The sequence below is a fragment of the Narcine bancroftii genome, chromosome 6 (genome assembly GCF_036971445.1).
Source record: "Narcine bancroftii isolate sNarBan1 chromosome 6, sNarBan1.hap1, whole genome shotgun sequence".
Taxonomy (NCBI): domain Eukaryota; kingdom Metazoa; phylum Chordata; class Chondrichthyes; order Torpediniformes; family Narcinidae; genus Narcine; species Narcine bancroftii.
Window position 1 is genome coordinate 171,444,486 of NC_091474.1, and position 17,837 is coordinate 171,462,322.

At 39.3% G+C, this 17,837-nt stretch overlaps 1 protein-coding gene across 8 annotated transcripts in view; it reads left to right on the forward strand.

Moving 5' to 3' along the window:
- Nucleotides 1-17,837, forward strand: part of LOC138736735 (intron Large complex component GCFC2-like) — a 77,108-nt gene that overhangs the window by 41,291 nt on the left and 17,980 nt on the right. For all 8 annotated transcript variants that reach the window (XR_011340535.1, XR_011340534.1, XM_069886729.1 and 5 more), the window contains 7 exons: nucleotides 2,852-3,038; nucleotides 8,934-9,057; nucleotides 9,454-9,532; nucleotides 9,612-9,727; nucleotides 10,366-10,565; nucleotides 12,107-12,257; nucleotides 14,661-14,782. Coding sequence is in view for 6 of the 8 variants with exons in the window: in XM_069886729.1 (XP_069742830.1) it covers nucleotides 2,852-3,038; nucleotides 8,934-9,057; nucleotides 9,454-9,532; nucleotides 9,612-9,727; nucleotides 10,366-10,565; nucleotides 12,107-12,257; nucleotides 14,661-14,782 (979 nt within the window). In the remaining 2 variants the exon portion in view is untranslated. The remainder of the gene's footprint in view (nucleotides 1-2,851; nucleotides 3,039-8,933; nucleotides 9,058-9,453; nucleotides 9,533-9,611; nucleotides 9,728-10,365; nucleotides 10,566-12,106; nucleotides 12,258-14,660; nucleotides 14,783-17,837) is intronic.

Genomic DNA, 17,837 nt, shown 5'->3' on the forward strand with positions numbered 1-17,837 from the left:
TCAGCTGCGAATCTGTCACCTTGCTGGTCCACCACCATGGTCACCATCCCATAGGATCACCTCCTCTGCTTCTCCTCAATCAAACGGAGGTGGTCTCCCCATTTTCTGGTACCCCCTATGCCAGTCCTCTGCTTCCATTGAGTCTGCAACCTTCGAGCCACTGCCAAACGTGGGAACTGCCTTCTTGGGCCCGTGGTTGCTGGACTTTAAAATAAACCACCATTGGCTCCTTTAACAGGCTGTTTAATGCCTGAAGGGTCCACACCAGAGCACTGCTGCATAACACCTCTAACAGAACCTCAGATTTTAAGGCCAATATTGAAGATTAAAAAGAGAAGTAAATAAGCAAGAGAGATTTGGTGGGAAATATCCAGAGTTTGGGAACTAAAAAGTCAGTTATATTCAGAGACCAATCAAAAGCCAATGTTATAGATACTGTATCTATGAACATTAAAGGGCAGTAAGAGGTTATTGAGATGGAGAGGGGTGAGACCATGACCAATCAAAAGTGTTGAGGAATGGGCATTAATTATTGACACTGGCTTATGTATCCACTGAAATGAATTCTAAATAACTTGTTTATTTAATCAAAGGAAGGTAACATGCAGTTACAACAAACAATTAGGAAAATAAACAAGTTATTTAGAATTCATTTCCTAATTGTTTGTTGTAACTGCATGTTACCTTCCTTTGATTTGGCTCTAGTATTTAAATTTGCCAGCATCCAATGCCAATTTTTATTTCCTCAGCATCTTGCCTTATTTTCTTGATCTTGCACCATTGTATTGCAAGAATTTGTGTAAAACATGCAACTGTACAGCACAGGAAAGGCTTTTCAGCCCACATGTCTCTGCCAACCAACCGTGATGTCAAAGTTCAGATTTATTGACGGAGTACATGCATAACATCATATACAATCCTGAGATTCTATTTTCCTGTGGGTCTGTAGAATTTCTACTTATTGGTAACATAGAAACATAGAAGATAGGAGCAGGAGTAGGTCATTCGACCCTTCGAGCCTGCTCCGCCATTCAACAAGATCATGGCTGATCTTAAAGTTCAGTACCCCGTCCCCGCCTTCTCTCCGTAACCTTTAATACCCTGTCAATTATACTCAAGAAAATAGTTGTGTATACAAAAGAGTGAAATGTATACAAAGAAATGTAAACAAACTGCAATACAGAAAAAAAAAAACCATATTCAATGATAAATAATGTTCAAGTAAGAGTCCTTAAATGAGTCTGATTCATTTTATTATTTAGGAGTCTGATGGTGGAGGGGTAGCAACTGTTCCTAAACCTGATGGGAAGAATCTATACCTCTTTCTAATGGCAGAAATGAGAACCGAGCATGTCCTGCGTGCTGCTGAGCCTTGATGATTGCTACTGTTGTATGATGTCAGTGTTCCATGTATATTTTCTCAATGGTGAAGAAAGTTTGGCTTGTGACATATTGAGCTGTGTCCTCTACCTTTGGCAGAGATTTCCACTAAGGTGTATTGGTACCCCCATACCAGGCTGCGACGCTGCTGGTATGCACACTTTCCACTACACATCTGTTGATGTTTGCCAAGGTTGCTCATGTCATACTGAATCTCCACAAACTCCTGAGGAAGCAGAGGCGCTGCCATGCTTTCTTCACCATTATATTACTATACTGGGTTCAGGAAACATCCTCTGAGATGGTAACTCCCAGGAATTTAATTTTAGTCACTCTCTCCATCTCTGATTTCCCCCTTAGATCACTGGATCGTACACCTCTGGTTTTCCCTTCCTAATGGCTCCTTGACAGGTTGTTGTTAATACAGCATTCAACCAAGTTTTCAATCACCCCTTTTTAGACAGCCCACTACCATGGTATCGTCAACAAATTTGTAAATAGTGTTGCAGTACCAAGCCATGTAGTATGGGTGTAAAGTGAGTAGAACAGGCGGGCAAGTACACAGCCATGTGATGGAGATGGTGGAGAAGATGTTCTTGACAATCCTCACTAATAGAGGTCTGGAGGTGAGAAAATTCAGGATCCAGTTACACAGTGAGATATTAAGACCCAAGTCTTGGAGTTTGCTGATTACTTTTGAAGGGATGATGGTGTTGAATGCTAAACTGAGATCAATAAAGAGCATCCTAATGTATGCATCTATGTAGTCGAGGTGTTCCAGTGTTTTGTGTAGAGCCAGTGATATAGACCTTTTGCTGGAGTGGGCAAACTAAAGCTCCTCAGCATGCACTTGATAGATATCCCTCCATCTCCTTCATATTTAGTTTGTCCATCTCTGGAATTAATTGCTGCTGTTTTATCTGCTTCCACACTACTTTTGGCAGCTGTTCCAGGCACCTACTAATCCCTTCGTAAAAATATTTGCTCTGCATAGTTCCCTTGAACTTCCTCTCCCTCACCTTAAACTCATGTCTTCCAGTGTGTGATATTTTTACCCTGGGGAAAAGATTCTGACTGTCTACCCAATCAATGCTGTAAGGAATTATTTTGACTATTTCTTTATTTCTACCAGCAGTACCAATAGTACAATTCCAAAAGCCATTTGTAAATTTAAAATAACATAAATTTTCATATGAAGTAACACCAAATCAGTGTGTGAGGAGCCTATCCTACAGTGGTGGAAAATAAATTGCAAAATTTATTTAATCTATTATTTTTGGCATAGAGAAGCTATACTTTTAGCATGCAGTCTACATCCATGCAAAAGAAGAATACAAATTTATGGGCCATAATGTACAAACCTATCTACTAAGGTTTAAGTTAGGGACAATTTGGTGCACTTCTGTTGGATTTTCTGATTTTTATTACATTTCAAAACTGGTTTGTGAATTATTTGGTAACATTTCTTCAGATTGGAGTCCTTGCAAGAAGTTCACCGCTCCCATCATCGTGAACGTGAAAAGATCCAAGAATCTGCTGAGAGTTCACAGTGCGCAATTGAACACTTGGAAGCAGCATCCGACTCTGGTCTTCGTTACCGGTTTTATCAAGAAATGCGAACCTATATTAAAAACCTCGTCAACTGCTTCAATGAAAAGGTAAAAGAACCAAAAGGACTCATACTTCGCAGAATTATTTTGTGACTAGGACTCTGACTTGACTCTCAATGAACCCTTCACTTCTGTACATCTCTGAATCCAAACTTGGAATATAATGTATAAGGTTTAGAGCAGCTGGCTTGTACTACAAGAATGCAACCTATTTACCTACTTAAATGCTAAGATGTCTTAGGCTTCATAGTGCATTTAGCCAAACAGAAGCCCTGAGCATATTTAGGGATTGTTTCTAATGTAATCTTTTGCTGGACTCTTGATGTTGCAGGATCTTCAAACCAATTATTCCCATTGGGGATATATAGGATTGAAATCAAGATGATTATATTCCTTTCAATGAATAATTATATGATTGATCTGTTTAATGCTTTGAATGTCAGATAAAAGGCAAATTTGAGTATTCTAAATTCATTTTGCATTTTAAAAACACTGATTGTTTGCAGCAAGATAGGCTTCCCACATCTGGAGTTGGTCTATGGTAGAATAGTGATGACTGGGCTTCTGGCCACAAAATACACACATATTGAGCTAAATTGATTAAATAAAATACTGGTAAGTGTCAATTTGTATAGTGACAGGAGAAGTAAATGTAGTGGTCTGCAATGAAAATGGTGAATATAATCAACATGTTGGGCATATAAACACCTGTTTTGAACTGATGCAGTTCTCCTTGTGAAAATACTGGTATAGTGTTCTTGGGTAGGGAGTTCCAGGATTTAGACCCAATGATTAAAGAAGAGGAATGAATGAATTAATTAATTCCAATTAAGGCAGAGTGGACTTGGAGGAGAATTTGCAAGTGGTCATGTTCTTGTGTACCTGCTGCTCTTGTTCTTCTTTATGGTTTTTGTGGTTGGAGTAGGTTGGTTAAATATCTGCAGTGTATTTTGTACATGCAATAGCCAAAATAAGTAATATGGAAAAACAGAATGCTTAGGAAAGTAGATTGGATTCTACTCAACTGGGCTGCTTAGTCTCAGATGGTATTGGTTTTCTTGAATGTTGTTGGAGCTGAACTCATTCAGGCAAATGTGATAAGAGTTGTAATGCATGGAAACAGGCCCTTTGGTCTGTGTCAACCTAGTTGCCCATCTAAGTTTGTCCCATTTTCCTGCACTTGGTCTATATCCCTCTAACTCTTCCCTATCCGTGACACTGTCTAAATATCTTGAGAATTGCAGTTATTCTTGCCTCTGCCACTTCTGCTGGTAGCTCATTCTGTGTGGAAAAAGTTGCGCCTTTTTAAATCTTCCCTTCCTACTCCCCCTTGCCTTAGACCTATTATGTCTAGTTTTGAATTCTACTCAAGAGAAATGACTGTGACTATGCACTTCTCTCATGATTTTGCATGCCTCATGAGGCTCCTGATTTGAGTCTTGGGCTTGAAATGCAAGCTTATAAATCCTAAACACAAAACACTCAACCTGTGATTTGCTCTTGTGTTCACTGTGAGTTTTGATGGTGGAATACACAGTAATGTTAGTGCTAAGCTAGGTCGTTAGACTCTCATGTTAAAGATTTTCATTTGTGGATCAAACATTACTTATCAGCACATATCAGAGGAGAGAACTCCAATAACTGGAATTGCATCTTACAAAGGAAGACCAGTCAATCTTCAAGATCATAGCAGGAGCTCTAGTACTTGCTATATGTGGACAGGGGTTGCTTCATTTACCTAAGAGTTGCACATAGAATTGACTATATTTTAGTCATTCGCAATGCTCCCAAAAGGAAGCCAAAGTAGCTGAAGAAGGCTGTGCCTGGAGGAATTTCTGCAGTGGTACTGGGTTCCTTTGTGTGAGGTATGACTCCGATCATTGGAGTGATTTCCCTTTAATGTATGTTTTTTTGTAATTCTTTATTTATCGCACAATGAACCATATCAACCAATATATTTACAGATGCATCTCTTTAAATATTCACAGTGACATTTTCTCTTTTTTCCCCCCATTCCTCCCTTCCCCCTTCCCACCCCCCTCCAAAAACTGTAGGTTTTGGACATATAAAATACAATAAAGCAATATATTTATACAAAAGGAATACAAACAAAAAAGATGTATCATCAACTTATTCACATTAAATCTGATCGTGTTTATCTTCTTATCATTTTAGGTGGTGGTGGTCTGCTCTCTCTGTTATGTTCCATATATGGTTCCCAGGTTTTTTCGATTATTGTAACTTTGTCTTTTAAATTATGTGATTTTTTTTCCAATGGGATACACTTAAACTTGGTTATATATTCCATTAATGTTTATAGTCATCTGATCCAACGTAGCCATCGTATATCTTTATTTTCACTTTTCCACCTCTTCACCTCCTCCATCCCCTTTTTTTTCCCATTACTGTTTTTTAAGTTTTCCTTTTTAATCTCAATATATGACAACGCATTTAAGACATAAGACATGAAATACCCCAACGATCCCCACAAGCAATAACCCATTAACCCCAAATGAACCTCGCCTCCTTGGATTGCCTCCTGTCCCTTGACGGCAACCACAACTCCCCTTTCCATTCGGTTTGCAAACTTACTCGCAAGCGTCAACCGATTTCGCAGTGACCATTATTCTCCCCCCCAGAGAACACTATTTTCCTATACTTACAACAAAGCTCTCTCTTTTTTTTCCTTCTTCCCTTTCTCTTATCCATCTTTAAATCTTTATATATACATTATCTATATATTTTTACATATTTTTGTATATTTTCTTGCCGATCATCCTTCTTGTCACTCCTTCTCCTCTCTTCTCCTGTCCTGCAAATGTTCAGCAAATTCTTGGACTTTCTTTGGGTCCGAGAACAGTCTATTCCGTTCCCCAGGAATGAATACTTTGAGTACTGCTGGATGTCTTAATATAAAGTTACACCCTTTCTTCCATAAGATTGTTTTTACCGTGTTGGATTCCTTCCTCTTCTTTAAAAGTTCGAAGCTTATGTCCGGGTAAAAAAATATTTTTTCACCCTTGTATTCCAACGGCTTATTGTCTTCTCTAACCTTCTTTCTTGCCTGCTCCAGTATGTTTTCTCTTGTCGTGTATCTTAGAAATTTTACCACTATGGATCTTGGTTTTTGATGTGGTGGCGGTTTCGGTACCTGAGCTCTATGCACCCTTTCGATTTCTATTTCTTCATGTGAGTCTGTCGTTCCCAGCACCTTCAGGATCCATCCTTTTATAAATTCCTTCATATCTGATCCTTCTTTGCCTTCTTTCAGGCCAACATTTTTATGTTGTTTCGCCTTCTGTAGTTTACCAATACGTCAATTTTTTGTGACAATAAATCTTGTGTCTCTTTAATTTTTTTCCGCTCTCTTCCAACTTCCCTCTTAAATCATTTATCTCCATTTCTACAGCAGCTTCTCATTCCTCCACATTTTCTACTCTTTTCCCTCTTTCAGTCATGACCAACTAACTCTAAGCTTTGCATTCTGTCTTCAGCTCTTTTCATTTTTCTTTTGATTGTACTAAATTTTAATGATAGCCATTATTTTAATGACCTCATTTGTTCTTCTAAAAAGGCTTTATCTAAACTTTGTCTTTCTATTTTACCTTCTTCTTTCCTTTAAAATTCTTGGTCTTCTTCATCCTTTGTATCTTCATCCTTCTCTGGTGAGCTGCTTCTATATCCTTGCTGGGCCTCCAGCTGCTGTGTCTCCTGTTGTTGGGCCTCTTGCTTCAGGTCGACCCGTTGTTGGGCCTCCCGCTGCAGGTCAATCCGCTGCTGGGCCCCCTGCTGCAGGTCGACCCGCCGCTGGGTCTCTTGCCGCTGGTCGTCCCCCTGTCGATCGTCCCGTTGCCACTCACCCTCCCAGCCTTTCATTCTCTTTCTCACCACTCTTCTTCTTTCTTGTTTACTTCCCCCAGCCGAACGCTCCGATCCTGGGTGTCTCTCAGCTGGCTGCTCCTCAGCTGAGTCCCCCACCCGTAGGCGTTAACCTTTTCTTTTACTTGCGCACTGCCCATGCGTAACTCTTCGCGCATGCGCAGCTGCGCACCTCTTCTTGGCTCTGAGAGCCATTTTTGGAGTCCGCCGGTCAGGAGGACACCACTCCTCTGGGGACTCACCAACACCGGAGATTGCCTGCTCCTCTCCACAGTGGCTCTCTGCTTCAATGTGCAGGTAAGGCCTTCTTTCTTCTCCAGTGATTTTCCTTCTTCCTTTTTCACTCTTACCTTGCTTTGAAACTAGCTCCTCAGTCCTTCTTTGGACTAAAATTGTACTTTGAAAAGTTCTAGGTTATTCTTTCTTGGAAACACTGTATTCATGCAGAACTTCGTAGTATTATGTCAAAGATTCATTCCCAGCCAATGCCATTTCCATCACCATTGAATTTAAAAGGGTAGGGCTTTTACAATGAATGATAGTGCCTTGGCCAATATTGAGGAAGAGATGCACCTTCATGTACAATTCCAAGGCTGTGCAAAGGGTACACAGGGTGGTGAAGAAGGCACACGGAATACTTGCCGTCATTCACCTGGCTTAAGGTACAAGAGCAGGCAGGTTATGATACAATTTGATTAAACATTAGCTCAGCCACAACTGGAGTACTGTGTAGAAGTCAGGTCACTATTTGACAGAGAGGACATGATTGTACTGTACTAGAAAAGTTGCAGAAAGGATTTGCCAGTTCTGAAGAGACACTCTGGAGATTAATTTTTGTTGGAGCATGGGAGGCTGAGTGGGGCTCTGATACAGATGTACAAAATTATGATAGACATGGATAGTATAGTGGGAAATCTCTTCCATTAACAGGTGTTTGGCACTAGAGGTCGGTTTCAGGGATAAGGGATAAGAGATTTAAAGGGGATCAAAGGATGGTTGGAATCTGGAATGCATGCTTGAGGGTGCGTGGGAGGCAGAGAGTCTAGTGGTATTTAAGGAGGATCCAGACGAGCACTTCAATTTTCAAAAATTACTGGATTAAGTCCCGATAAATGGGATTAGTGTGGATGGGACTTCATGATCGTTAAGGGCCAAAGAACCTGCTTCTTTGCTTTGAGATTCAGAATCAGAAATTGTTGCCATGAACATGTCACAAAATTTGTTGTTTTGCAGCAGCATCACTTGGGCAAAAATTGCTATGAATTACACTTATAAATAAATAGATAAATCGCTGCAAAAGAGAAGCATGAGATCGTGTCTGTGGTTCATTGTCTGTTCAGAAATCTGATGGCGGAGAGGAAGAGCCATTTTTATACCATTGGGTGTTGGTGAGGGTCTTTGATGATAGAGGCTGCTTTCTTGAGACACCTCCTTTTGTAGATGTCCCTTATGGAGTGAAGGCTAATCCCCATGATGGTGCTGACTGAGGTCACAACTCTCAAGCCTTTTTCTATCCTGTGCATTGACCCCCCTCCATACCAGCCAGAGATGAACCCAGTCAGAATTCTCGCCATGGTACCCCCTATAGAAATTCACAAGAGTCTTTGGTGACATACAAAATCCCCTCAAACTCCTAACAAAGTATAGCTGCTGACGAGCTTTCTTCATGATTGCATTTATATGAAGACAAGGGCCAGGATAGATCTTCAGAGATGATCTTCAGATATATTGACAGTTCTTTATCCTTTCCTCTGCTGACCCTTTGATGAGGCTTGTGTTCCAGTTTCAATGACGATTCAGATTCACTGACAACTGTGTACTGGTATAGTGTGTACTTCAATGCCACTTTCAAAAAAGAAATTAAAGAAAATAGAAGCAAACATTATTGATGGGTTTGGTGTTTTAATCATTGGAAAAGAGCTTATGCACATCAAAGGACATATCATGTGTATTAGGATGTTGAAATGTATGTCTATGAAATTCCAGTACAGCAACAATACCATGCAGCATTATTCCTACAACGATGTGGAGAAGAAAGGCATTGACTGAACGTATTTCTTTTAGATACATCTCATCAATGAGCTGGAATCTGAAATGCATCATTTACTGCAAGACCAAGCAAGAAAACTTCTGCAATGCAGACAAGATGATGTTCAAGATGAGTCATCTGATATTTGGCAATTATCAAGTTAGTTCAATCATTTTCAACACTCATTTTGTTAAGATCTTTCTTTTTTTGTTCTGTTGATCTTAAAAGCAGGCTTTACAAATTTAAGTTTGATTTGGATGATTATTTTCAGTAACTTTCAGGCATATTCTTTAATCCTTTGTGGGTTATAAATTCAAACTGTAAAATTTCCGTACAATCCCAAAATACTGGCAAGACGTGAAGCGACAATTCTGTAATTATTTCTACATATTTATTTAATACAGTGTACAAGTCGATTTGCGCACAAATCGTCAAATACTGGAGGTTAATGTCTTCAGTAATTATTTTAAAGGTCATTACTGTCACATCATTTGTGCTGTGCATTAAATCTCAATATTATTTAATCACCTAAATACACTTGGCTACTTTCTGCAGACAAAGGTGATGTCAGCAGTTGGAGCAAAGACAGCACCAAAACAAAACAGGAACATAGTAAAAAGAGAGAAGCTAAAAGGTAATAAAACTGTAAATGTAACATACTTTCAATATTTGTTGAAAGATCATTATTTTTAACGTGCACTCTTGCTGCATAGGGCTCAAAGGGAACACTTAAGAAAGGCAGCAGGCAAGGAAGCAGATCATCACTATGGCATGTCCAGTGATGATGAAGTATCACCAGTTGATCTATCTGAGTTCCATGCCAAACAAGGTACAGCTGTATTATTTTTATCTGCAATGGTTTTGTCCTGAAAGTTCTGACAGATACATTACACATTTTTCTTTCTGCATCATTAGGGACAAAAATAGTTTGAAATTCAATATTTTGTAGATGTTGATATGTTAGTTTACATCTATAATATTTAAATAAACACTTCAGATTAGTTTCACTTTACCAATACAAAGTCTCATCAATATGATGGTCCACTGCCAAACAATGCTGACAAAAATGTGCAGAAAAGCAGTCATTTTCTTCTGGAGACTTCTGCCCTACAAACTGAACTTTTACAAGCAATTAGCTGATGTCAAATATTGGTAGCATCCAAAATAGTGCTCAAATATCACAAAGATCATCTGTATCTGTACCCCAGAATGAAATACACATTTAGAAGTAGCAAATGGTTTTGAAACTAAAATCTTCGTAGTTGATTTATAATGGAGTAATCAGCAATTAAATTGCAACCAAATGCATGCTTACTGGTTTAGACAAAACTTGTCAATGACATGGCTTTGATCTTTTGTGCTTTGATCTGTGAATTTTGTGAGACTTGGGTTTTAATTTTTTTTGGTTCTAATTATATAGCAGGTTTTTAATATTATTTGAACAAACCTTTCTGTGTTTTAACTTAGATCGTATTCTGGAGGAATCCAGGAAGATTTTTGAGGATGTGCATGAGGATTTTTGCAGTGTTGACAACATTTTTACCAAATTTAGGCTGTGGCGGGAGAAATTTCCTGATTCATATCATGATGCTTATATAGGACTCTGTCTTCAAAAAATCCTGAATCCTTTAATACGTATGCAACTGATTGGCTGGAATCCTCTAAAAGTAAGTGTTGTACAGGTATACCCTGCTTTATGAAACTAGAGCGTTTCTACGAAACCTATTGTAAGCTGAATTGGTGTAAAGCGAAGACCCATTCACTACAATTGAAGGCTATTTTCAAAAAAACGGAAACCTATTCAAATTCTTTTGTAAAAGTGAAAACAGGTTTCTTCATAAAAGCAAGTATCTGTAAAACGGGGTATACCTGTATTGATATTTATCAAACCTCTGGATGAGATTCAAACAGAGTAAAATGTTGAGTTACAAATTGGCATTATATGATGGGGGAGGATAGCTCTATAGGTTTGGAAAGTATGCCTTATATTAAACAGCAAGTATATTCTATGCACTCTGCACTTGTCCTCTGGTTGATCATATTATGTGAACAAATAAAACAGGTGGCATTTTGTCTGAAGCCTTCTAGATGCTTTAGGACTGGTGATACATTTTCAGCTAACCTGACAAGTCGGCTCAATTTCTCTCCATAGATGCCACCTGATTTGCTAAGTATTTCCAGCATTTTCTGCTTTTTGATCAAAAATTTTACTGGGGCAAAGTTTTGTGTATCCTTCCCTTCCAAAGCCTCTGACCTATCCATTTAGAAACACACTATAATCAGTTCCTCCAGAAGGAAAGTTGTAAGAAAAACAAATGAGCAATTTACTGGCTGTTTTTGATGGATAATAAAGCTGTGTGGCACTTAAAAGTGTGGGTTCCAAATAAGTTTTGCAAACTTCTGAGATTTGCTATTGCCCACACTTACACATAAAAATATTTGATGGAATGACTACCTCATTTAAACCTCAACAGTATTTTTGTATTAATTTTTTTTGTCTGTATGAATAATAAGGGCATCAGGCATCATTTCACTATTGGTTGGCATATCCTGTGCACCATCAACAGTTCACCAAAATAAATGTTGCTAATTAAATAAGAGGTTTTTGTATGTCTTCCTTTTTCCAATTTCCCTATTTACTGAGTGTAATTTACTGATTCCCTTCAAAGAGCTGATCATGGATCTTAGTAAGTGGATCAGCCTAGCTTATGCTCTGTGAAAGTACATCAGAGTCTAAAATGTCCAGTAACAGATTTACAGAAGCAGAATGTAAAAACACATTAAATACTTCAGAGCAAATCTGTCTGAGGCCTTGGAGTAGGTTTGCCATTGACCATTTAGTCACATTTTGTCTCTCCTTCCATGTACTATGAAGGGAAAGTATATCCACCATGTTTTTGTGTGGCATGAATAAAGTACATATTGCAATCTATTCTGTTGCACATGTACTACCCCCCTCCCCATTTCTTCTCCTATCCACCTGCACTGGGAGCAATTTACAGTAGCTAATTTACCTGATCATTCAGCATATCTTTGAATTGTTGGAGAAGACAGCAGCATCCAGAGAAAACCCTTATGATCATCAAGAGATTAAAACTAATTCACTGGATGTCTACATGCTACTCTAGTATCTGGCAGTATTACTGTGAAATGGCTGGAGTTAAATGGGAGTAGTAAAGATTCCTAAAAGTACATCTTTGTTGTTTAGCATGATTGCTCATACTTGTTCGAAATGCCATGGATTTCAGCTTTGGAGGTGTACTGTCATGTGGAAGATGAAGAATTGAACAAAAGGGACAAGTCTGATGCAATGCTACTTCTGACAGTAATCGAGAAAACAGTCATTTCTAAAATTGAGGGTAATTTGTCAAGATCTACATTTTCTTGTGTTGTATTTTGTGAATGAATTGTAATAGGAATAGAAAAAGCTGGCAATCCTTTCAAGTCATTGACTTTGCATAAGGGTCACAATCTGGGGTTATGTTAGGTTAAATTAAGTTAATAGTAATAAGTTAAAGTTTGATTTTCATATTTAAAGATTATTAAGAGCAACTTTTGTTTAAGAAAACCATTTGTCTTAGTGAATTTCTGCTGCTGCTGGGTTTTGGGGTTCTCTGAGCTAATAACAGTGGTCTTGGTCAGGCTATGGGGGGGGACATGTCAGCATGACCTAACCAGTCACCCTCCTCTGCCTAGCAGAACTTATTTTCACTCTTAATAACTTCTCCTTTGACTCATCCCACTTTCTCCAAATCAAAGGAATAATATATTGATGTCCACATAAACCTGTGATGAGCTCGTCAACTTCATTCACTTTGCTACCATCTTCCACCTCGTCCTCAATTTCACTTGGTCCATCTTTGGTGACAGTCTCCCCTTTGTTGATCTCTCTGTCTCCATCACGGGAGATAAGGTTTTGATTGATATATTTTACGAACCCACTAACTCCCACAACTACCTTGACTTACTTCTATTTCTTTCTCCCAATTTTCCCAACATATCTATTCACAAGATGAGTTTTTCCAGTCCAGATCATCAGACATGTCCCACCTCCTTCCAAAAACATGGCTTCCCTCCAATACCATCAACTCCGCCCTTACCTACATTTCTTCCATTTCCTGCTCATCTACCCTAGCTCCCACTGCCCTCAAGCATAATAAATACCATTTCCATTGGCCTCACCTACTACCCTACCAACCTCTGCATCCAACACATTATCGTCCATAATTTTCTCCAACTGCAACATGATCCCACCAACAGGTGAATCTTCCCCTCTCTGCTTTCCATAGGGTTTGCTTCGTCTGTGACTCCTTCACCCACTCGTACTTTCCCATTAATTGTCCCTTGGCACTTTTTCCTGCAGCTGCAGTAAGTGCCACATTTGCGCTCATACCTCCTCTCTTGCAAACATTCAGGACTCCAAATAGTCCTTTCAAGGTAAGCAGCATTTCATTTGTGTATTCTTTGGCATCGTTTACTGCATCCAATGCTCCTGTTGTGGCCTTTTCTACATCGGAGAGACTGGACACAGTCTGAGCACCTTCGCTCTGTCTGCATCAGTGACAGGGATCTCCCAGTGGCCAATTATTTTAATTCTGACCCCCAGTCCCATGCTGACATGTCTGTTCATATCCTCATATACTGTCCTATCAGGACAACCTGTAAATTGGAGAGAGAACGCTTAGTTTTCTGTCTGGGCACACCAAACGGATGGCATTAACATCAACTTCTCTGGTTTCTGCTAGCCTACTCTCTGTTCTATCTCTCTTCCCATTCCCTTCGTCTTCTTTACACCAGCTCTCCACCCCCTACCCTCTCCATTCAGCACCGTCCCCTTTTCTACCGCAGCTTGGTAGTGTGCCTTCTCCTTTATCCATCTATTATCTCCTGCCCCTTGCTTCTGCCCCCCCCCCCCACTATTTTGTTCATGTGCCTGCCTCCATTTTGTCGTACCTTGATGAAGGGTTCAAGACCAAAATGTTGGTTACGTATCATTATTTTTGCTATATAAAATAACACTCTGACCTGCTGAGTTCCTCATATGCTAATCCTTTCATTTCAGGAATCATTCTTGTGAATTTTCTTTGAACCCTCTCCAATGCTAGCATATCCTTTCTTAAATACGCAGCCCAAAACTGTACCCTGTTCTCCAAGTGAGGCATCACTTCTACATTACTTCCCTGTTCCTCTCTAGATGAATGCCAACATTGCATTTGCCATCTTCACCACCAACTCAACCTGAAGGTTATCCTTTAGGGTATCCTCTATATCCTCTATGGGAACTTCTAAGTCCCTTTTCACCTCTGAATTTTGAATTTTCTCTGCATCCAAATAATAGTCTGTCCCTTTATTCCTTCCACCCAGCACATGTCCGTCCACTTTACAACATTAGGCAAAGAAATGGCAAAATAAAATGCATTCTCCTGATCTGTTTAAGTTTCTTTGCAGCCTCTCCATTTCCTCATCACTAACAGCCCCTCCACCTATCTGTGTCATCTGCAAACTTAGCCACAAGGCCATTTATTCTACAATCCAAATCATTAATATACATCGTTTCATGCTTTAAATATCAACATTTTTAAATTTTGTTTTTTCATCTTTTTTGTAGAAATCGTTGTAGTGTTAATTATATTGCAATGTTTACTGATAGCAATGGAAATTATACCATATGGCTGTCCTTTATATTTTTACATTTAATGAAAAATTTATACATTTAATATTCAAGTTATTTGAGAAAGTCTCATTTAATTTTACTTTTGCAGGTTTTGTAATACATGTGTGGGATCCTTTGTCATCGTCACAAACACAGAGTTTAGTACAAATCTGTAGAAAACTGGATGAAGAATATGATGTTTTTAAAGATGAACAAAGTAAAGCTACACAGGTATAGGAATCTGCTACAGGCATTTTGAAAACTTGCTGAGCTCAGACTTAATGTTATAGATAGATAATATTACTCCAGTATTTTTTTTCCCCTTGCATAAATATCAGCATTCTGGAATCTGGGATTACACTCTGAATGGACATAATCTTGTACAGTGCCACTAAGTGAAAGAGTCCAGCAGTCATTCTGTGAAATAAATTTCCATCATTGGTTTAAGCAGGTAGTTGAAAGGTTTTGAAGTCACTGGGTATAATTTTCACATTTAACATGAACAAATATCTTGCTTTGTTAACTCTCTGGCTGTTATTATTCTCCTGAAATTTTCTTTCCATTGTGGAAAAGAAAATGAATTAGGCAAGTTTTGTTGCAATTTCTCGTTTCCTGTGTGATGTCTGGTTATGCGTCTGCGTGTTTTGCATAGTGGTCTGGAGAATGCTGTTTTGTCAGGTTGTACTTGTTCAATCAGATGACAATAACTTGAGAGTGTAAATTACCCATATTTTGCATGACTACAGCCAAAGAAAGGATTGATGCAGATTCTCAATCAGGTTTCTGGGGTTGGGGTGGGGGTTTGGGAAATTGTAGTTTGGCAACCTTGGAGTTACTAAATTGGTGGATATAAGTGGTTTAGTTTTTTAACATAAATTTTCAAAAATTTTTGATATCCAGCTCCTAAGAAATATGGATTTTGGTTGGACAAAGTTGAATTCTTGTAGACAGAGTTCTTATTTATGCTATTGGTTCTGAATTGAAGCTATTTACCAACAAGGAATCAGTGTTAGAATAAAAGAAGAAAATATTAGAAACATTCAGCAAGTTGCATACATGGAAAGTGAAACAGAGTTCATGTTTCAGGTAAAATACTCTTTGTCAGCATTGGGATAGAGAGAAAGCAAATTGTAAGGGAAAATGGGGAGACGTGGAGATCCCAAGGGAATTGCTGATAAGTGAGGGCAAGTTGTAGAGATCATCTGGTCATTGGGTTCATGGGGAGAAAGCAAGGCCCGATGAGTGAGTGAGAGTGTGGGACCCTGTTCTGACAGGCAATCACACCTCTTAAATTTGATCATGGTTAAGGACAGCATGATTGTGACTGCAAAGTAGTTAGAGGGTAGCTTTGGGCTCTCAGGTCTTGCTCATGTCAAATTGGTAGATTAGGGCTCCTTGATTGGATGAAGATAGAGATAACAGAAAGGATGTGCAAGTGTTCATTATGCTGTGGTATGGTCAGCTATTCAAGAGGGAGAAGAAATGATAAAGCTGTAGTCATAGAGGATAGCATAGTTACAGGAATAGATGCTGTATTCTGCAGCAAAGATAACAGCAAAGACAAAGTCCCAAGGTCTGTGTTCCCTGCCTGGTTCTTTGGTTAAGGACATGTTTTCTATGCTTAGTTTATTTATACAGCACATATAAAACAACTCGTGTTGACCAAAGTGCTGAACAGATCAAAAAGATATCACTGGTGAAGGAGGGAAGGATCCAGTTGTAGTAGGGCCATGTAGATACAAATATGGACTCTCGATAACCAAGTTGGATGAGGAAGGAGGTTTTGTCTGGAGATTATGTACAGCTTAGAAAAAAATATCTAAGAATGATAAAGATGATAATCCTTCTGTTTTCCCTGGAGAAGATGAGGTTAAGAGGGGACATAATTGAGGTATATAAAATTGTGAGAGGTATAGATAGGGTATACTGCAGGAAACATTTCCCCACATCCGAGGTGAATAGAAGAAAAGAATGTCGATTTATTTCGAGTTGAAGTTTATTTATCAGAATCGGAATTTATTGTCATGAACAAGTCATGAAATTTGGTGTTTTACGGCAGTTTCATTGTGCAAACATTCATATTATAACCATCTTACAACATTACTATATAAAAAATAAAAATACTAGTGCACTAAAAGGAAGGCAGTGTCTTTGGTTCATTGATTATTCAGGAATCTGATGGCTGCAGGGAAGAAGCTGTCCTTGTGTCGTTGAGTGCTCGTCTTTAGCTCCTGTACCTTTTCCCCCGATGGTAACAGAGTGAAAAGGTCATGGCCTGGGTAATGGGGTCTTTGAGGATCGAGGCTGCCTTTTAAAGACACCGCCTCGTGTAGATGTCCTGGATGGAGTGAAGTCTGGCGCCTGTGATGTTGCAGGCCAAGTTAACAACCCTCTGGAGTTTGTTCTTGTCCTGAGAATTGGCGCCTCCATACAAGGCAGTGATGCAACCAGCCAGAATGCTCTCCACGGTACACCTGTAGAAGTTTACGAGAGTCTTCGGTGACATACTGACTCTCCTCAGGCACCTCACAAAGTATAGCCTCTAGTGAGCCTTCTTTGTGGTTACATCAATGTGGAGGCTCCAGGACAGATCCTTGGAGATGTTGACACCCAGAAATTTGAAGTTCTTGACCCTCTCCACTACTGAGCCCTCAATGAGGGCTGGATCATGTTCCCCTGACTTCCTCCTGAAGTCCATAATCATCCTGTTAGTTTTGCTGATGCTGAGTGCAAGGTTGTTGTTGTTACACCATTCAACAAGTTGATCTATCTCCCTCCTGTACACTTCCTCATTGTCGTTTGTGATTCTGCCAACAACTGTGGTGTCATTGGCAGACTTGTAGATAGCATTGGAATTGTGCCTGGCCACACAATCATGGGTGTATAATGAATAGAGCAGTAGGCTAAGCACACAACCTTGGGGTGCGCCTGGGTTGATAATCAGTGAGGAGGAGACATTGTTTCCAATTCATACTGACTGAGGACTTCTGATGAGAATGTCAAGGATCCAGTTGCAGAGGTGGGTACAAATACCTAGAGTTTGTAGGTTCTTTACCAGCACTAAGGGAGTAATGATATTGAAGGCTGAGCTACAGTCAATGAAGAGCAGCCATATGGATGATTTGCTGTTTTTGATGTTATCCAGAGCTGAGTGGAGAGCCAGCGATATATCTGCTGTGGAGCGATTGTGATGACGGGTGAATTGCAGCAGGTCCAAATCTTTGCCTAGTTACGTATTAATTCTGGGCATGACTAGCCTCTCAAAGCATTTCATCACTGTAGAAGT